This window comes from Leptosomus discolor, chromosome 11, assembly GCF_034619465.1.
Source record: "Leptosomus discolor isolate bLepDis1 chromosome 11, bLepDis1.hap2, whole genome shotgun sequence".
Classification (NCBI taxonomy): Eukaryota; Metazoa; Chordata; class Aves; order Leptosomiformes; family Leptosomidae; genus Leptosomus; species Leptosomus discolor.
Genome location: NC_141401.1, coordinates 8,866,718 through 8,887,547, shown reverse-complemented (window position 1 = coordinate 8,887,547; position 20,830 = coordinate 8,866,718). Strand labels below are relative to the sequence as shown.

Below are 20,830 nucleotides of genomic sequence, written 5' to 3'. Positions count from 1 at the left end.
TCCCTGCTGATGGGTGAAACTGCCCCATCGAGGGTCCCTTGACCCCCTCCCCAGCACCGGGGGGGCTGTGTCCATGGGAAGACTGTGGTGATGAAGTTATTAGCTCCGGAAGCACTAATTGCTGCCATGTTAATGGCTCTTTTGTCCAGCGAGCTGTCCTTCGGTGTATGTGTGCCGGGCGGTTGTTTTTCTGCCAGCTGCTGTGTGGTTGGATGCTCTTTGGTATTTAGTTTGAGCCTATTAAGGTGGATCTCAATTAATTAGGCAGGAGGCAAAGAGACAAAGAGAGACACCGAGGCCATTCATTTTAGTCTTGTCATCGCGCCTTCTGCAACCGGGAGGCAGTGGGGAGAGCGGGAAGGGACATGGGATACGGCTGCTGGGTGTGAAACTGCTGGGACATGGGGATGGGGCAGGCAGGTGGGGTGGCAGCAGGGTCCCCCCAAGGGTCCCCCAGGGTCCCCTGACCGCTACACAGAGGTGCCAGGCAGGCTGCCTTCCCTCATCCCTGCAGGAAGGCAGCTGGAGCCACCCAGGTCCCATCCCCTGGAGCAGTGGGGTGCCACCCTGCCCAGCTGCCGATGGGACCCTAAACCATCCCCCAAAACACATGGAGGATTCCCAGGACGTTCAACGTCGAGAGCTTCGGCGCAGCAGGAGCATCCCCACTCCATCCTGGTGCAACGCCGGCTGGGTACCGCTGCCACATCCCTGTGGGGCCACCCACGCCGTGGGAACGGGGTGCACCCCAGCGGGCTCTCCAGCACCCCGGTTTGAGCATCCTGCCCCACGCCCCAGCTCCCACGCCCACCGGTGGAGTGGCTCCAACCACCAGCGCAGTGGCTCGGCCTCAGCGAGAAGCCAGCAAATGGATCTCAAGGGCCCCCTGACATTCCTCCTTCCATCCCTTTGAAGGACAAGCGTCCCTCGGAGCTGCCCTCGCCGCCTCGGCCGCTAATGCGCGGGGCGGGAGCGGGAATGCTGCTAAAAGCCCGGGCGAGCAAAAAGCTTTCGAGGCCCTTGGAAAGCCCAAAGGGGTGCCTGGGGGTGACCCCAATCTCTGCTACCGGTATAGGGATTGAGGTGCCAGGGTGCACCCCAGTAGGTGTGACATCCCCTGAGGTGTCCCCGTGTGGGGACTCGGCGTGCAGGGGGTGCCTGGGGTGTGGGATGCTCAAGGCATGCGGGGGGTTCAGGGGGTGTTTGGGGTGCGGGGATGGGGGTGCAGGGTGGTGCAGGGAGTGCTGGGAAGGGGTGCAGGATGGGTGCAGGAGGTGAAAGTGTTCAAGCGGTGCCCTGGGTGCAAGGAGAGTGGGGAAGGATGGGTGCAGGGGGTGCTGGGATAATGTGCAGGGGGTGTCCGGGGTGCAGGGTGGGTGCGGGATGGCTGTAGAATGGGTGCAGGGCTTCAGGGGGTGCAGACGGGTGCAGGGTTCCAGGGGCTGCCGGGTGAGTGCAGGACGGGTGCGGGGTTTCGGGGGGTGCCCGGGTGGGTGCAGGACGGGTGCGGGGTTTCGGGGGGTGCCCGGGCGCGCCCCGCGGCGCTCCCTCTGCCCGCCAGGGGGCGCGGGCACCCCCGCTCTGATGACAGTCTGGCCCGGCGCGGCCCTCCTCGCTGGCCCGCCGACCGGAAGCGGAAGTCGGGCGGTAACACCCGCCCACCGCCGCCGTCGCGGCGAGTCGTCGTGCGGTGGCGGAAAGATGGCGGCGGCCATAGAGTGAGCGGCGGCGGCGGCGGCGGCGGGACCCAGCGGTGGGCCCAAGGGGTGAGCGCAGCCGCGGCCTCCTCCTCCCGCCCTGCGCCCGGCCCCCGCCCCGAGTCCTTGCCCGGCTACGAGGCTACCGCGGCCCCCGGTTCCCCCGTGTCCCCTCACTCTCCGGGCCGGCGGGACAGCAGCTGAGGGCCCCGCTCCCACCGGCAAGCGGGTCCGCAGCTTTCCCGAGGCTTCCCCTGGAGCTCGGTGTCCCCCCGCAACCTGATGTGACCTCTGATGTGCTCCCCCCCCACACCCCCAGCTCCCTCCAGCCTTTCTAAGCTGCCCCCCTGCGCCTTCCTGTCAGCAGGCAGGTCTACGGATTATCCCTGGCTCCCCTTACTCCCTCTTCGGTGCCTGGGGGCTCCCTCCATTCCCTTGGTGCCCACCTGTGCCTGACCCCTCCCCGACCCCCTCCATCCCTTCCTCGTCAGCCGACAGGCTTGCAAATCCTGTCACCCCCTGGGGCACTGAGGTTCCCTCTGAGGTTCCCCTGTTACCTCCCACTGAAGTCTCTCTCCCAGTCTCTCCAGCTCTCTCTCCCCAGTGTCCCCCTGTGTCATCTGCCTCCTTTCCAAAGGTCTGCCTGCACTTTTCAGCTGACCCCCCCTGCTCTCTGGGTGCCGTGGGGCTCTCCCCCACCCCATCCCTGCAAGCAGGTCCCTCAGTACCCCGAGTTCTCCCCGAGTCTCTGTGTGGTCCCAGAGTGCGTATGTGCTCCCTCCCCAGCAGGGTGAAGATGAAGTAGAGCCCTGACCATGGACCATGATGCCCCCACGATCAGGCCCCGCGGCATCCAGAACCAGAACGTCATCCACCGCCTGGAGCGCCGCCGGATCAGCTCGGGCAAAGCCGGCACCCACTGGCACCAAGTCCGCGTCTTCCACCAGAACGTCTTCCCCAACTTCACGGTGGTCAACGTGGAGAAGCCGCCCTGCTTCTTGCGCAAGTTCTCCCCCGACGGCCGCTACTTCATCGCCTTCTCCTCTGACCAGACCTCCCTGGAGATCTACGAGTACCAAGGCTGCCAGGCGGCAGAAGACCTCCTGCAAGGCTACGAGGGGGAGATCCTGGCCAACGGCAATGACCAAAGATCCGTCAACATCCGGGGGCGGCTCTTTGAGCGCTTCTTTGTCTTGCTCCATATCACCAATGTGGCCTCCAACGGGGAGCACCTGAACCGTGAGTGCAGCTTGTTCACCGACGACTGTCGCTACGTGATCGTCGGCTCTGCTGCCTACCTGCCCGAGGAGCCTCACCCTCCCTTCTTCGAGGTTTACCGCAACAGCGAGTCGGTGACCCCCAATCCCCGGTCCCCCTTGGAGGATTATTCCTTGCATATCATCGACCTCCACACGGGCAGACTCTGTGACACACGGACTTTCAAATGTGACAAAGTCATCCTCTCTCACAACCAGGGGCTGTACCTCTACAAGAACATCTTGGCCATCCTCTCTGTGCAGCAACAGACTATTCACGTCTTTCAGGTGACGCCTGAGGGTACGTTCATCGACGTGCGGACTATCGGCCGCTTCTGCTACGAGGACGATCTCCTGACTCTGTCTGCGGTGTATCCCGAGGTGCAGCGGGACACTCAGACGGGGATGGCCAATCCCTACAAGGAGCCCTTCATCAACTCCTTGAAGCACAGGCTGCTGGTGTACCTGTGGAGACGGGCCGAGCAGGACGGAAGCGCTATAGCCAAAAGAAGGTTCTTCCAGTACTTTGACCAGCTGAGGCAGCTCCGCATGTGGAAGATGCAGCTTTTGGATGAGAACCATCTGTTCATCAAATACACCAGTGAAGACGTGGTCACGCTGCGGGTGACGGATCCTTCCCAGGTACTGTCTGCGTCCTCAGGCTGCTCGTTGCTCTGGGGCAAGTGCCCAAGCAGGTACAATGCTGTGAGCTGTGCTTCTTAGCTGAGCCTGAGTGTTGTTTGGGATCCCTGGGACTCCATTCTTGTGTGAACGTTTGACACCTCTGGTATTGAATAACTTGTGTGTCTTTTGCTCTCGTAATTTCATCGCTTCTTTCTCAACTGAAAATGAGAGAGAAAAGATGTGACGTGGTTATCAAGCCCCCTTTCTCCAGGGATTGTTCCCTGTGCTTGTAGATGCTGTACAACCCTCTTCCCCTCCCACATCCCCAGATGATTTTTTTTTTTTTTGGCTGTTATTTCATATAGTGCACTTATATTGTAGTCTTTCCCTTTTCTCATGTATCTTCAAGCATGTTTTTCAAATATAATAGTCTTCATTTTCCCCCAGTAGAATTACCTTTTCTGTTCTGCCTACATACTTACTCTTTCAAGCTTCAGTGAGAGATAGTGTTTATGATCTCTCCAAATTGGAGTAGCAGCTCTTAGATCTAGCTAATGTGCCAGTTGCTTCTTCTTTCAGTTTAGTACTAAAGAAGTCGATTTAGAGCAAATGGGCTCAGTCAGTGCTGGGTCCCTCGAGACATTTCACTACCCCGCAGGTTGATCGTCCTTTTCACTACTGTTAGTGGTCTGGTTTAGAGCTGTGTGAAGCTGAGAAGGATGTTTTTTAACCTGTTCTATTCCTTTAATCTTCTTGGGTTTTATTCTGTTGAAAGTACTTAGCAAGAATTTGTAATAAATCTCCAGTGCTGCGTGTAGGTCTGATTGTTCCTCGGATTTTGGTTTGGTTTGGTTTGCTTTTTTTTCATACCCTTCTCTTCCTCCTTGTCTTTGCCAGATCCAGGACTTAGATCCTGGAAGAAATAGACAGTAGTTCTTTGCGTGTTGCCTTAGTGTAATTCTTCATGGAAGATGACTCTGGTTTGTTTTATTTTTCTCTTACGTGGTGGTTGTTTGGGGGAGTCGCTTTGGGAGGGAATAGGTAAGACTTAGTCTAATCAATTTTACCCATTCGTGTAAAACTGTGCGGCTGCCTCAAAAATGTGGAGGCTTTGTGGAAGCGGCCTGCAGCGTTCTGCCCGCTGCAGGTGTTGGGAACGGTGCTCCTGATCCTGGTGTGGATGTTTGCAGTCGGCTCAGCTCTGCTGTCTGCTGCGGTTACCAAGGCTTTGGTGCCTGCTTTGCTGCAGCGTGCTCTTAACTCTCTTCACCCGAGGGTTACTTTTAAGATGCGGGTTGTGGCTGGCTTGTGGTGTTCCTCAGGCGGTTTGTTTTATGCTGGAGGAGAAGCCTGTCATTTCTCAGTTCTTCCGGGAGATAATTCCAGATGTGGAGCAGTCTCTGCTGACCTACCCGAATGTAGGCTTTGTGTTGGGGCTTCTTGAAGAAAACCTGGCTCACAAAATACCTAAAAGCTCCGATTTTTTCTTTCATCTATCAGAGAGGAATATGAGGTTTCATCCAATTTCAGGCTCCTCCCTTCTCTCTGGCTCCTCTGCCAAGAAGGTTGAGGAAGTCACTGTTGGTGGTTGCAGGTTGTTTTTATGTTGTCAGGGTCTGCACCGAATCCTTCAAGGTTTTTCATCGCGTACTGTGTGTACATAGCTTGGGGGTTGTTGTTGTCGTTCTAGGCTTGTGTTGACAGACTTGCCAGCTTTGCTGCGTGATTTCTGTGACGCTGACTTCTGCCACCCGTGCTGTTTTGCCTGTGTTACAGGTGCTGCTAAAAAGCAGTAAGGGTGGTTCCTCTGGTCACGGGCATCCTGTAGATGTGTCTGTGTGTTAACCTGGCAAAGGAACTTTTTTATTTAAGGTTGGAGGATACTCCCTGCAATCTTCAATGATGTAAATAGTTTTTCCTTCTGCTGTCTTTTCTTATCTTCTCTCTGCTCCAACCCCGTATTTCAGAAGGGCTTCCCTTTCCTGAGGCGGTAGTCTAGTGAGTAACCTCATCTAGCGCACTCCATTTTGACATGTGGGGGCTGGATTATATTATCACAATTTATTTTGGGGCTGTAAACCAAACAAACCTTGTGATATGTGCAGGTGGGTGGGGTGGGCAGGGTGCCTGCCGTCGTCCCTGAGGGTTTTTTGGGAGCAGGAGGTGAAGCATTTAGAAATTGCCTTTACTGACAGAAGATTTAACCAGGTATGTACATATACCGCAGGAATTGGTTACCTTTTGAAATAGGGGCAGGTTCTTAGTTTGGGGTGGTGGGGTGTTAGCATGTCTCTAACAAAAGGTACCTTTGATGACCAAGGATTAAATCTGCCCTTTCCCAATGGGATGGGAACGTCATCTCCCTTTGATGTAGGTGTGCTGACACAATGTCACTTTTATCCCGAGTTCTTGCTTGTTCATGTCATGAAACACTGCCATTGCCAATCCCCAGCGTGGTACCTGGGCCTTCCTGCATGAGAGTATCGGCATTAAAAAGAAGTCATTAATGTCTTTCAGGTTTTCATTTCTGTGCTGGCAGGGTACCTGGAGGGCACAACTTTTTGTGGGCAGCGGTGTAGTGCACAGTACACTAAAAAGGCTCATTTCTGTGTGATGGAAATATTAAGAAGGGGAAGAAAATGTCTCTAGCAAAGGAAAAAATAATTTGTGGCCAGCTAGCACTGGATTTAAAATCGTTTCGCCAGCAGGAATGAGAATAAAATTTGGCACTTTAGAAAGCGTTTTGGATTTGGTGGAGGGCAGAGAGGAAGAGGAAACAGAAATATTGACATCCAGTTTGAGCTGAAAAATTGGAAGCCCATTAAGTTTTCTTCATAAATAATCACCGTTAAGAGGTGAATAATTTGGTACCTGTTGAGGCATTTGAATAGCAGAATGGATTAGTGTGGGGGTGTGGGATTCTCCTGCGCTGCAGAGAAATTTGGATAGGGTCTGTGGTGTCAAGCGGGGAGGAGGAAAGGACAGCTTCCCCACCTGGGCGTGCGCTCCTGGGTAACCGCTGCCTCTGCCTCTTTCCTCAGCCTTCCTTCTTCGTCGTGTACAACATGGTGACCACAGAGGTTATTGCCGTGTTTGAGAACACGTCCGACGAGCTGCTGGAGCTGTTTGAGAACTTCTGTGACCTCTTCAGGAACGCCACCCTGCACAGCGAGGCGGTCCAGTTCCCCTGCTCAGCCTCCAGCAACAACTTTGCCAGGCAGATCCAGCGCCGGTGAGCCATTGGGAGCATGCTTTATACCGTATAGACACACGCTCGCCCCCCGCTGCTGATGAAGGCCAGTATCCGGTAATGACGGCAACCCTGAGAAACCCAGAGCCTGTAGTCGCGGAGCGAGGCAAGGGTCTGACTTGGGTGTGGTTCGTCTTGCAGCCTCGTGCATCCACTTGTGTATCCCACAGCGTCTGTCCTGTTACAGGAAGGAACAAAGCAGTGGCAATCCCCTGCTTAGAAGAAGGAAAAGGAATTTTGAGGGAAAGATGTTTCCGGCTCTCCTGGAGCAGTAGCTCTTCTGGAGGTTATTAAAGTGTTGCTGCCCAGTAGCTTAGGTCCTTGAAGATAAGATTTGTCAAGACGCTAGCGTCATCTCATTGGACCTGTTTTGCCAAGTGGCATCTTCTGGCTGCAGCGTGTATCAGACTGTGTTGTGTAGTATTTTCTGCAGCATCAGTCACAAGCTTGTGGTTCGTGTCAAACTGTGCTAGGAGAAGGGAAACTCATCTGCCTAGACCTGTTGTGAAAGCTGAGCAAAATATCAAAATAACGTGGGTTTCTAGAATGTTCTTTAACAGTCAAATGTGGTTTTAGTAAGGCAGCGTGTGTTATTTCTCTTGGACTATATTTTTATGTGACTCAGGGTGTTTTGTTCTTCCAGTGACTTGTTTCACATCATCCAAAGTACTTGGCAATCACTTATGGGCATGAAGCTTTTGTTGATTTTAGGTTGACGTCACATAAGTAAGAGGAAGTTGACTGTGTCTGTCACTTTCTAGAGCTGCCTGTCAGGAAATCCGTAGTGCTGAGTGGGAGAGAGAATGAGAGAGCTCACCACAGACACCTAAAGAACAACTCCTGCCTTGTGTTAAAGTGGAGAGAGGAGGATCTTTCTATCCCCTTGGTTACAAGGGCCTGTTAACAAGAGTGTTTGACTCCCATAGCAAAGTATACTAGAGCATAGTCCACAGTGAGCTGGCTTTGGGCTGAGTGTTTCTGGTCAAATGGAAATGTTTTACCCTCCTTGATGTATGACATCCGTGCAGCTGATCTGGCTGTTCTTGCACATGGAAAGCTCAGTTTTAACTTGGAAAGAGAAATCCAGCCTGTGTTAATCTGCCCACTAGGAAGAACTTTCAGCTTGAAGAGATTTAGGCTCCTCGTCATGGTTCTTCCTCATCTAAGGTTTCCCCCTTTATGCATTTAAAACATAGCAGCTAGAGAGAGGGGGATTCTCAAGTCAACATTAAGGGCTCAGCTGTTACTGTGAAACCCTCTGGCTTTTGCCTATGCTGTCTCCAGGCTTCATGGTAAAACTTGGATTGACTGATAAACTGCTGATCCATCTCTCCCTGTTTCTGATCCCGCTTATCTGCTGTACTGCAGAGCAGCCGGGGCCCGACCTTGTGAGCGGGCACCGTCTTGTCCTTCTGTCAGTTTGGACATTCAGAGCCGAACCAGTAACGATGAGGGAGGATAAAAAGGTCACCAGAACTGGTTCATGCTTGAATCACGGTGATACATCTTTAGAAATGAGCTGGTTTAGTTCTTGCACTGCTGCTGTTTTTCCCTCCTGTCGGGTTCCCTCCTTAGTTTATTTAAGCTGTGCTGTTCACCTGTGGCCTTTGTGAGTAAAACCTGTTCCTTGGTTTGCTCCAGGTTCAAGGACACGATCGTGAATGCCAAGTACGGAGGGCACACGGAGGCCGTGCGGAGGCTGCTGGGCCAGCTCCCCATCAGCGCCCAGTCGTACAGTGGCAGCCCGTACCTCGACCTCTCCCTTTTCAGCTATGATGACAAGTGGGTGTCCGTCATGGAGCGACCCAAGACCTGCGGGGATCACCCTATAAGGTACGGAACGGGCCGAGAAGCTGTATGGGGGGAGAGTAGTGTGAGAGTAACTCTAAATCACCTTGCTGTGCGGCATCAAATGTGCAGAAAAGGGAGTAGACCGAGGCCTTTCTTTTACGACACCCATTTACCAGAGGGTTTATTTCTGCAGTTGCACAAAGCTCGGCCTCTCTCCTTGCAATAACTGTTTTATCTTGTAGGGGTGGAGGGCTCTTCAAGTCTTCTTGCTGATCTGCCCTGGGGAAGGATTGGGTAGTGAAGCCTGAGCCTTTTCTGCATGAATGCTCTTGTTCCTTCTCCTCCTCTTGCAGTCCTGCTGTTGTGTTTGGGCTGCAGAGTGATACGGTTCTGGATGCCTGCTTTCCTGTGCTGGAGGGATCCCTTTTGAGCATGTGGGTTTAGCTGGCAAGGATGATCTGGTTTGTCCTGCGAATAAAATAGCAGCTGGGTTAGGTGTTATTCAGAATGCTTGTGGTATTGATTTAGCTATTTTCAGACTTTCCTTGTTTACAGTTCTTGCCCTGGGAACTGTACTCCTCTTCATACCCTGCTTCTTTCTGTGATCTATAGGAAATTTGTTTCTGTAGTAGGGGTTTTAGCCAGGTGTAAGGGCCTTTCTTCTGTGCCTCTTCGGTCTGAGTCTTTGATGCTGGGAGGAGGAATAAGTCTGAGCTTGGGAATAAGGAGGTTTGCAATGCTTCTTGCAGAAACACCAGGGTTATTTATTTCTTTTTATTGGTTGCAGCCATGGCTGCAAGTAGCAGCGTTTAAAAATCCATCATCTCCTATCTGAAAGGTTCAAAGAGACTGACTTCTCCAGGCAGAATAGTCTTTCCACTTACAGTGCTGCAAAAGCAAACCTATGCTCTGAAAACAAAGAGAGCCTTCAATGCCTAAGTGCTTTGTTTGGTGACTGCACACATGTTGGGGGCTCAGGCAGCCTAGGGAGACCATTCTGGCTGGTTTCCCAACTTTGTTTTCATCAAGGCATTCTCAAAAAGTGGTTTCATGTCTCCCTTGGCCCTGACTCAGGTGGCGGGGAACCTCTGATTATTCCTGTGCTCTCAATTCCCAAATTATGTATATTTAATTGATTTTTCTGCCTGTATGATTTGGTTTGATCTCCAGCTCCCATGTTATCTGCAGAGAAAAGCCTGCCCTTTCCCCCTTGTCATGCTTGACGTTGGGAAAACTTGCAGGGCGGCAGTTGTCTGCCAGCGCCAACCTGCGTATGGCTCCTGCAGACAAAAGGGAGCAAAACCGCAGTCATTTGCTGCGGTTACCTCTTTGTAGTAAACAAAGCGAAGTGCCACCTTCCCTCCCTCCCCTGAGCAAACCGGCATTTCAGAGCCAGAGCTTTTAAAGCACAAAGCTTTGCAGAGTCAATTAGGACTTGAATAGGGCCTCGGAGCAGTGGGGCTCCTGGTTTTTGGAAAGTAAGCAGAATATGAGGCACTAACCTTAACCATTCAGTAGCTGAAATAGTGCTGCTGTGTTTCTCACATGCAAAACAAAGGGATTAATAAAATAATGCATGCCGCTGCCTGTTGTCGTTAGAGGGCTTGGAAATGAGGGGCCTCAGGATTTGTAATCTAAGTCAGTCCCATAGTGGGCTGGAATGCAAAACCCTTCAGAAGCTAAGGGTGTTGTAATCCGTGTGCAGGTGACCTGTGAGATAGGAAGGCCTCCGGGCCTTTTACACATTGGTTTCACGCCTCTGTGCACTGTGTCCTTTTAACCCTTAGTGCTTTTCTGCATCCCAGAAGGTTCAATGTTCACCTCTGGTTACTTGAAAGACCAGTGGTTGGTTGCTCTCAGGTGGGAAGGACTGATGTTCCACATCACCACTGTCTTCCAGTATCTTTTCAGGAGGCTTGAAGAGATAGTCACTGGGTGAAATGATGGCACTTGTGAGGAAGAGGCTCTCACACAGCCTTACCTATAGTAGGGGGTCTCTAAAATCCATCTAGATGACTAATAAGGAGCCATTTAACCAAAAAATTGGTCTGCAGATAAATCTTCCATTTTCATACAGTTTGAAAAGGCTGGTCTTGCTGTTTCTGTTGACATACAATTTTATATTGCAGTGCCTAATTTATCCCCAGAGTTGAGAGCCCATGGAAATGGCCTCTGATTGCAGAGCACTTTTAAAAATACATTTAAAAATACCGAACTGAGCACATCTTTTAGATTACAGGGAGCTTTATCTTGAGTAGTAAATGATTGTGAATTGGGGAGAGAGAGGAGCAGACGGGGGACTGTGCTTTATTTAAAGAATGACCCTCTGCATACCCAGCCTTGTGTAGGAGGGAAAGAGCTTTTTGAAAAGCCAAATACCAAGATTGTGACTCTCTTGCTGGGTTCTTGTGTGCAATTTTCAGGCAGGGCTGGCTGGCACTTTGATTCAGAGGAAGGGAGAGGAGAGTGGCCCTCCAGGAAGAATATGAGGTTCTCAATAGGCTGTGTCGTTAAAATGTGGAGTATGTCTGCTCCTGAAACAGCATTGCCTGTATCTGTCATCGCCTGTTCTTCCAGGCTGAGAGCTGAGTGCATCGTCTTGCTGGCGGGGGTAAATGTGCTCTGAGATTAAAAGCATTCTCTGTGTTAAAACCAGAGAAAAATGCAAAATACCCACATGTACTAAGTGATGGTGGAAAAGGAAACAGCTGGAAGGCAAAATGGCAATTCTGTGCCCGAAACTGAAAGAGCAGAGAAAATGGTCTAACGAACGGAGACAACTTCAGGGTGAGGACTTGAGTTAGAGCCCAGCTGCTTTGTGAAGGTGCCACGACCAGAAACCTCCACCACCACATCCCAGAAACCTCCACCAAAGCCTTGGTGAGGGTGGCGTCATTGCAGAGAGTCCCCTGTTCCCACAGCAGCGCAGGGCAGTGGTGGTACCTGGGCTTATGTCGGTTACACAGAGCATGCAGAGAAGGTTCAAGAAGCAAAGACTTTACTAGACTCGCCTGTCTCTTCAGGGCTGTTTGCCTTGGCAAGGCTTGCTTTGTGCTGAAGCTGTGCTCCAGAGCTCACCTGTTTGGAGACATGGACGAGCTCGACCCGTGGGCAGGTTTGTGGGTGACAGCAGAAGGATGCAAGGTTTTTCTTGAGCTCTGTACTTGTGATGGTTGAGTGCAATCCACCAGGTACTTCCTGCTCAGCCTGTCTCATTAATGCCTTTTTGATGGAAATCTAAAAGGAACTGCGAAGCCTTGCTTGATCTGTAAAGTACAATTTGGGACCCTTGAGCAGGACTGGATCCAGCTGTTCACCTTCCTTGAGTGAATGGGGGTGTAGCGAGGCATAAGAGCCGCAGCGTAAAGCCTACTTGGCAACACCAGGAGAAGGAAGAGGTGGCCTTACTCTTGGAGTGAAGGCCATTGCTAAGGGAACTGAGCTCAGTTCTGTGCGGTGTGCCTGCCTTAGGGATCAAGGGGAGCAGCTTGCATTAAGAGAGGGTGAAGAGCCAGCACAGGTGGCGTCAGGACCAAACTTACTCCCTCTTGTGAAGTCAGCTACGTCCACCAAAATGACAGGCACAGCTCTCTCACTGATGGTACTAAAATGAAGTGAAGCTTTTCTAGACAGTGGAAAACTAGCTGCTCCGGGAGGGACGTTTCTGTACAGCCAAGAGCCAGACACCCAGCTGAGGACCCCCTGCCCCTGAGGGAGTACCAGAGACTGAACAAGACATTTGTCTGTGTGTGTGAAGAGCCCAGACGGCAAAGTCAACAGTTGGGAACAGCCATAACTGACTTTCTCTTCCTTTCAGATTTTACGCTCGTGATTCTGGCCTCCTGAAGTTTGAGATCCAGGCGGGACTCCTGGGGCGACCCATCAATCACACAGTGCGACGCCTGGTTGCGTTCACCTTCCACCCCTTCGAGCCCTTTGCCATCTCGGTGCAGCGCACGAACGCCGAGTACGTGGTGAACTTCCACATGAGGCACAGCTGCACGTAGCACCCCACGGAGCCAGGGCGGCCGCTCTCCCTGGGTCTGGGCCTCTGCCACAGGCACACCAAAGCCAGACACTCGCGCCTTCTAGGAAACCAAACCGTCGCTCACGTCAAGAAACCTGACCTGGGAGCTCCTACCAGCTGGCACCTCGCAGGGCCCTCAGCTGTGGAAAGCCAACCCGCTCCAGTTAGGCGTGTGAATGTTTCTTCTGACCCCGTTTGTACTGTGGAGGTCCCGCTGCATCAAGCGCTGCTGTTGCTCCCTGTTCCTGTGGATGAACAAAGTGTAGCTGAGGTTCCTTTCCTGGTTTCCCAGAGGCACGCCCGTTTTCTCTCCGGTTGTAGGTCTTAGGATGGTGAAGATGGAGCTTTGCAACACATTGGTGGAGCGCTCCCTTCTGCACTGGTGCTCTCCTACCGTGTTGAGACAGCTTGTCGTAGAGGGAACGGATGAGAGCCCTGGGGAGGGCTTAGAAATACAGCCACCCAGGCTTATATCTTCAGTGTTACTAGGGAGGGAAATCCTTCTCATCCACACAATCTGCTGACGTGATTTTAATATGCAAGAGGTCAGGGAAAAAAAAGGGTGTGAGAAGTCACTGCGATTGAAAGACATGAGGTGTGTTCCTGACTCTTATGCAAGTCACTGAATCTTTGTGCCTTAGTATCTGTAAAAGCCCCGAAGTGAAAGGCGGTGTGTTAATACCAGAAGGCCAGGGCGGCTGGTTGTGTCTCTAGTGCAGGAGGAGGTGGGCACAGAAGGAAGATGGGTGGCTGGGAAGGGGAGGAACAGCAGCTCCTGTCGCATCAGAAGGACTTTTCTGCAGCGTGGGGGTGAATCCTCACAGCCAGCTGCAGGTTCTGCTGCTGAGGGGAGGGGAGACCCAGCTGCTGGCACCCTCCCGCCTGTTGGAGTACGAGCGTGGAGAATTAGTAGCATTTGGGTTTGCCCAGAAAGGAGGGAGGAGACCTGAATTAATGTGCATTGCTGCACGTTTGCAGTGAGGAGACGAGCTTGTTGACTTAGGTTGCTCACCTGTCTCAGTTTGACTCGCTGTTCTCTGTGAGAACCCGATTTGCTGTTCCCAGGCTTCAAAGCACAGCTGGCTGGTGCGTCGATGCTGGCTGGACCACTGCGGTGTTTATGCTGCTGATAAAATAAGCTCCTGGGTGTAATATTACCTGCTGTGCTGGGCTGGTGAGGATGCTGGCCTGCCCTTCTCTCTTAAAAAATGGAGTGTTCGGTCGTAGGCCAACATTTGGGATTTTCTGCACACAGGCTGGTGTATGACTGTGTGCTGCCAGGCAGTGCAACCATCCCGGCATCGCCAGGTGCTCTGGCAGAAGCTGGAGCCTGCTGTTGTCCCTTTCTTGTAGGAGGTGCAGCGGGGGTGTTGGAAAATTGGTGCTTATACATGGGAGACCCTCTGCTTTAGAGGACCCTATGGGTGTCTTGTTTGGACCAAAATGAGCTGTGGGTGATGTGTTGTGGCCACATGCCTGTGAAGAACAGTGCTGAAGTCATGCATTCATTTTGCATGGTGACGCATAGGAAAAAAAGAACTGTGTGGGTTGTTGGTGCCTGCTTATAGCATGAATAGTGGACCTCGTAGTGGAGGGTGCCCTGGGGTCTTTGAATCAGCCTTTGCTCTCCGTCTCATGGTACTTCTCTCCTCTCCTGGCCTTGCTAAACGTATTTCTAGGGTAAGACATTGTATTTCACCGCTCTTTTCCTGGTGTTTGCACTGTTGGTTTCTCAGGTCTGCCAGGAGTGACTTCAGGTCAGAGGACTGCCAACAGAGGAGGTGCCAGGCCGTGCGTGCTTTAGCTCCAGGTTCCTCTCCATCTAATAACACTATTTGTTAAGGTTTTAGGGTTTTATCCTGTGATCTGTTCCTCACACATTCAACTAAAGCTCCAAGTGGAGAACCATTTGCACATTGTAGATTGTGGATTTACCTCCTTCTGCACCTCTCTCACATTTGTTCATGATTCCAGTGCGAGACTTTTTTTTTTTCTTTTCCAAAGCTCTCAGCAGCTTCATCCAAGACTGGGTTTACCCTTTGGCATCACAGCCTTGGGAGGTCAGCGCTTACTAAAATAGCTGTCAAATCTCCATTTAGACTTGGTTTTGGTGGCAAAAATATACACCACTTCAGCATTTTAGCAGTCGGGGCTTTTGCCAAATTCAGGCTGTCCTGCGTGAAGCAGAGTGTGTGGCGCGGGTTGTTGGACTGGGGCTGAGAGACCAGAGATCTGTTCTTAGCTCTGCTGTTAAATTGTTCTGTGACTGGGGGCAAATCTCTTTCTGTTCCAGCTGGTGTTTTCTTCTCCATAAATGAGGCCAAAAAACATATTTTCAGCTTTTGTAAAACACTTTGAGATTCATGGATAAAAAGTGCTGGATAAGTGCTAAGTATTTTCTTATTGTGTTTGCAGACAAACTGATTGATCATTCTGGGTACTAACTGCCTTGAAGTAGCATAGCAGATCCTCTGGTCTTGGCTGCTGCATTTTATATCTACCACAGAGTTAGTTTTATTACAGAAATGTATTAAAAGAAAAGTCTCTCATGCTTGAAATTTTGATTCTTTTATTTAAGAAACAAAAAATGTGTGTGTGGTGGGGAGGGTGGGAGGAAAGGGGACATATTTTCTACCTGATATTTTTCCTAGGTTAGGATGAAGATTTGTTAGCAACACAAGACAAAAATGGAATAAACAGAATTTGCTTTAAGAGTCTGATTTTTTTTGTCTTTGTCTTCCAAAAATCTTAATAGTGCAGACAGGGATCCCTTTGCTAAGAAGAGACGGCAGGGGTGTGCCTTGGACTACGCAGGCGTATTGCATGTGAGTTTGCTGCCTCTTCCTGGCCCTTGGAGTACAAGTGAGCCCAAGGATGTTCCTACCTGAGGCATTTCTGTAGTTACTGCAGATTTCTCAAATTCTTGTCTGCATGAGCTAATGCTGGGGGAGGAATTCTTGGGCTTCAGTTGTGTTTTCCACTTTGTATATTATTACTAGCCCAACTTGTATTCAGAGACTTCCTTTATAGCATTTGTCTAACCTTGGGGCTGTTTTCTGCTGATGGTCCACGATGAAGAGATGAAAGCTGAGCACGCCTTGCTTGGCAGAAGAGCCATCGCCTGTCCACTGCTCTTGGGTTGGGCTAAGGCACTCAGATTTTCCACTGCGTGCTCCTCCCAGCTGCAGTGCAGCTTTGCAAAACCTTGGGGCTGAGAACATGTGGACGGGGCCTTCCCAAAGTCTGGGATCCCCTTGTAAAGCCGGTGCCGCTCTTTAACAACCTAGCAAGCATCCCTGTTTGTGTTAGTTCCACTAAACATCTGCATCTCGGGCATGAAAGCCACTTACCTTTGAAGGCTTCCTCCATTTCTGTGTGTGCAGTTCTCTGATGCTTTTCTTTGGAGACCTTGAGCGTATCAGAAAGCTCTTGAGCCTGTGGCTTTTCAGACAGGCACTAAGTGACAAGGAGATGCTTGACTTGGAAACCATGTTTGACTGGCAGCAAAATCCCATCTTTTGTTACTTCTTGTGCTGCCTTTGCTTTCTTTTTTTTAAATTAAAAAAAAGGAGTAAAAGCAGGACACTTGCAATATTTCTTATATAAACTGCATTAGACAGAAGCCACTGAAATCCCGTTAGAATCAAACCCGTGTACCCGTTAATGGTGTGTCCCTACTGAAGACACCTTTCAATTAACCTTCCAGCACTGAGCGGCTGGCCCTGATTTAGCTCCCTGATGTTCTCAGTGTGCTTATAGGACCTTCCTTTTGCTCAGGTGCTGGTATCTATTATGCTTCCCTTGGTCCTTTTGACCCAGCTAGAAGAATGGGATTTCTGATGCTTTAAGAAGCTCTTTGTCTTTCTTGTTTGTGTCCTCTGTCTTGCTGCTTTCCTGCCAGCTTTTCCTGCAGGATCTCTCAGGGCTGTGGGCAGAAAGATGGTAAAGGCTGGATGGCATTGGGATGCGTGGCCCTCTGACAGCTTTTGTCCTTGTGTGAACCTTTATCCAGATGGGTGCAGGCTGCAGAGCCAGTAGATGGTCCTGTGGGCAAGCAACGGGACAGGATTTTGTGAGTTTGCTTTTGCCTTGCTTTCTGAGTCTGAGTCCAGCTCATTGATGTGCCTGAAACCTTGTTCTTCCCTGTTGTCTTGTACGGTTGTAAAAGCTTTTCTGGCCAAATAATCCTCAGAAGGAGGAAATGGTGAAAGGGCTTTTATTTTTTTACCTTTTTTCCTTGCTCCAGGGCTGCGGGGGACGTGGGCTGAGCTGTGCAAAGTCGGTCATTGTAGCAGTAACAGCCTGGCACTACCTGCCCACCAGGCTGACTGCTCATCAGGCAGCAGCCCTCCCTGCTAGAGCCGTTTGCTGGCTAAGGTCTGATGTGCCTTTGTTTCTCTCGGGGAAGAGCTGTACTTACTGTGTAAGGAAATGAGTTCTTAGAAAAATACCAACGTGGGAAAAAAGCTGAATTGCACATTCTTTTCTTGATGTTTTGACATAAACATACTGTACCGGTTTTAGACTAGCAGTCTGGAAACCAGTAACTCGTGGGCGACTACCGTGGTCCTGCATGCGAGGAGAACTGAAAAGGGGCACAGTGCCCCTGGTCCCGGGGGCTTAGGGCTGCGCTGCAGCATCTGGGTATTGGCCCTCGCTTGCTTAACACGGAGTGGGGGACATTGTGCGAGCCCACAGGCTTTGCTGCATTTGTGCAGAGGTAACGTTTTACTGTGTCTTGTTTCTTTCCTCCTAGAAGCCTCTCCTAGGGCACCTTCTAGCTGTTGCAGTTTGCTGGCAGGGAGATTGCTGTCTGTTCTCGGTTTTGTGAGGATGCCGAGTGCACCTGGAAATTCGAGGGCACTTTTAGAGGAGCATGGCAGGGAGATGTTCAGTGGGTGCCCAGGGCCTTTGGCAGGCGAGAGGGAGGACCACAGGGAGACGTGTCTCCCAGGGGAGCGTTGCTAGAGGAGGAGCAGCACAACATTTGGCCACTGTGGAAGATCCTATAGAAACTGCAACAAGGCAATGGGAAGTCGTGGGTAATGCTACAAAGCCCCCAGCATTTTCTGCATTCTGTTTTATCCAGGTATGAACTGGAGCCTTTGGAGGAGTTTTATTTTCTGTGGGTGGCAGAACTAGTTTGAATTCAGCCTTTTTTAAAGCCAGGAACACGTTACTTCTACTCTCCATGACTGTCCTCCTCTTTCTTTCTCCTCAGTAGCTTTGCAACGTACCAGGCGTGGGCCAAAGCAGACCTGGCTTTGCCCAGAGGACTCAGAGTCCCTGCTCTTGGCAGTGCACCATTCCCCATCTGAAAGCTGCTCTTGCACAGGTTTGTCCTCTCATCTGCTGCCAGTGTCCTTCCCCCAACCAGGTGTGTTGTGACAGCCTCGGGTAGGGAGGCAGGGCAGTACAAGAGAGAACCGGGTGGCCCAGGGGCACGCTGTCTCCATCCCAGTGCCTGATGAATGGGGCAGCAGCTTCTGGTTACCTTGGATGGGGCTGGCGAGGATGCGCTGGCGGCGCTGACATCCAGCCCTGGGTGTGAGCCCTGCCAGAAGCCAGCCCAGCTGCGGGGGTGCTGGAGCCAGGGGATGCGTGGGTCTGGCTGTGCAAGGGGGCTCGGGGGCGTGAGAGCCAGGCAGGTGGCAGGGAAGCCCTGCCAGAGCCGGCTGGCCACTGTTTGACAGGATTTTAGGGTGTTAATAAGAGCCTCGGGCAGCGCCTGCTCGCTGCCGCCAAGCTGGTCATTTGATAGCTCCTTGGTGCTCCTCAAAGGCGTAAAACGAAGCGATGCTGGATTAGATGTACCCACTGCCCTTGGTGAGGACCGGGGAGATACGGTCCGCACCCTCCCACCTCCAGCCTGCTGGGGCCCAGCGCCGTCACCACGGCAACGGGGAGAAACAGCCGTCCGCATGGAAACGGCCTTGCTGCGCCCAGCAACCGGCGAGGGAAAAACGGTTCAAATGGTGAGTTTGGAGAGGTGAGGGGCGCTGGCACCCCGGCAGCAACCGGCGGGGAGCCGTGGCCAGTGCCGCCGGGCTGAACCCGCGTGCTGCGGGGTACTGCAGCATCGGCACCATCCCTGCAGGTGGGACACCCCTCCTGGAACACCGCCCCTGTCGCAGAGCTCTCGCATCTCTGGCCATCAAGGATGGTTTTCATTGCTACTGCCCTATTTTTTGGGGGTCGGTCTCGAGGTCAGGGTAAGGTCCAGATTAGCTGTGCTGATCCCTGCAACAGCGTAGGTAGGTCACTGGATCAGCTGTGACCGGTGAGTCCTTAATGCCAGTAAAATCCCTCTCTGTAAGGGAGAAGGGGCAGCTGGCAGCCAAACAAAGTCTCCTGTAACATAGGGCAGACAAATGTCATGTCAACAGCGCAACGGTGCAGTGCAGCCCGTCTGGCTTCGGGCAGCAAAGTCTGAGTTAATTTCTCCCCGTTCTGCCTCCTGCCCCTTAAACCCCCAGACAATGGCTCTGCCCACACTGGCTTCTTCCCCGGAGAGGGCTCATATTTGAAGGAGATGTCGGTGCTGACCCGCTGGCTCTGATACGGGCTGGGGAAAGGAGCTCTGCTGTGTGGCTGCTTGAGACCCAGCTGGGTTTGACCCAGTTTTAAACTGGTCCTTTGGTGACAGTGCTCTTGGCTGCAGGACCACCAGGAGGGGGATTTCCGCAGCTGGCTACGCTGCATTTGCAGGGATTTCAGTAAACATGGCTGGTTTTACAACCGTGTCCAAGGACAGACTGTTTCGGAGCATCTCCCAGCGCTGGAGCAGGCTGCTTCCCCCTGTAACGCTGCTGGCATTACAGAGATGCCCAGAGGGGTGGCTTGTCTCAAGTCCTTTGCATTCCTTGGTCGGTTTGACCCTGGCAGCTCAGAAAATCGGTAATTTACTTCTGTGGAGTCGGCAGGGGCAAAACGAAAGGCAGCATCCAGGCCTTGGCAAGGGGCTGTGTGTGAGCCACCGCTGGCAATTCGGAGAGCCCGTTGCTTGACTGCAGGCTGGTGCATGAAGAGATAAGAGTCCTATTTCATCACCTCGTCTGGGACTTGCCGAAGGGGCTGGGGGATGAAACTGTCTTTCTCCTGCCTGGGGCCCCGAGTTGTCTTTGTTACCTGGAGTCCTGCGCGGGGTGGGAAGCCTGGCCTGCTCCTGCACAGAGGAGCAAGCAGAGGGGGAAAGGGCCACAAGCTTGAGTCTCTAGCGATGTGGCCAGGAGGTAGGAGGGACATCAATCTCGGCCTCCGCGGGTTAGAGTTTGGCTTTGCAAAATGAATTGTTAAGTGGCCAGGCACATGCAAGCCCACTCGGAAGGGTTTTGAGGATGGTCATTGCTGCTTGGAGGGGCTTTGGAGCAGTTTCTAAATACAGCTTTGGGATGGTCTTCGTACCTTCTTTAAAATGGTGAAGTGAAAGCCCCAAAGAGCCGGTTGTGCTGGCAGGGAGGGCTCCCGAGCAAGGCCACCCCACGCTTCTGACGTGGAGATCTGGCTGGGAGGACAGCAAAGGGGAGCGCATCTAGCCTGATTCTGAAAGCCCTTCCCTGCATCCTGCTCCTAATCTGTTCTGACTTTTGGACCACCAGCTGGGAGATTTTAGCCTTGGGATTTTTGTAATTTTTTTTTAATGTTGTATTTTCTCTTCCTGCATTTTTTACTCTGTGTTCTCTCTCTTTCCCAACCCATTTTTTTGTTGCCTGCATCCTTGCTTAGCCTTCAGCCCCTCGCACCCAACCCTTTCTCCCTTCTGCCTACTTTTTTTTTTTTAGAAAAACAAGCTGTGGAGCTGCTGCCAGGAGCATCTATCCCAAGCAATGGCTGTTAGGGCTCCGTAGCTGCTGAGAGGGTTGGGTCCAGGTGCACAGCCTCTGACTCTCAGTAGATGTGGGCGTAGGAAGAGAGTTACGGACTGCAGAGAAACGCAAGGACCCTGCCAAGTGGCACTAGTGCAGGGGGAGGTTGGAGAGCGCAGCAGAGGAGGCGTGAGTGGTTTCAAAAAAAAAAAAGGGAATAGCATCGAGGGTTGGCTCCCCTCTGCACCTCCCCAAGTGGACCCCACAGCCCCACTTCACCATCAGCATGGGAACTTGGATGCTATTAGGCAGTTCATTAGTAAAACCTCTTAGCAGTTCCCACTGCCGTTGAGTACCCATTAATGCCTCTTGAGGGGAGA

At 51.9% G+C, this 20,830-nt stretch overlaps 1 protein-coding gene across 1 annotated transcript; it reads left to right on the top strand.

The window, feature by feature from the left end:
• Positions 1-2,512: 2,512 nt before the first annotated feature.
• DET1 (DET1 partner of COP1 E3 ubiquitin ligase) lies at positions 2,513-14,632 on the top strand. The gene is made up of 4 exons (XM_009954597.2): positions 2,513-3,595; positions 6,619-6,809; positions 8,469-8,660; positions 12,436-14,632. Exons 1-4 carry the CDS (start codon positions 2,513-2,515, stop codon positions 12,623-12,625), a joined length of 1,656 nt encoding a protein of 551 aa, XP_009952899.2. The 3' UTR covers positions 12,626-14,632.
• Positions 14,633-20,830: the final 6,198 nt, after the last annotated feature.

What these genes read in the sequence shown, in the direction of transcription:
- DET1 (XM_009954597.2), top strand. Translation starts at nt 2,513, where the DNA reads ATGGACCATGATGCCCCCACGATCAGGCCCCGCGGCATCCAGAACCAG. An exon ending in GGGTGACGGATCCTTCCCAG is followed by an intron (nt 3,596 to 6,618) that starts GTACTGTCTGCG and finishes CTCTTTCCTCAG; the next exon opens with CCTTCCTTCTTCGTCGTGTA. An exon ending in TGCGGGGATCACCCTATAAG is followed by an intron (nt 8,661 to 12,435) that starts GTACGGAACGGG and finishes TCTTCCTTTCAG; the next exon opens with ATTTTACGCTCGTGATTCTG.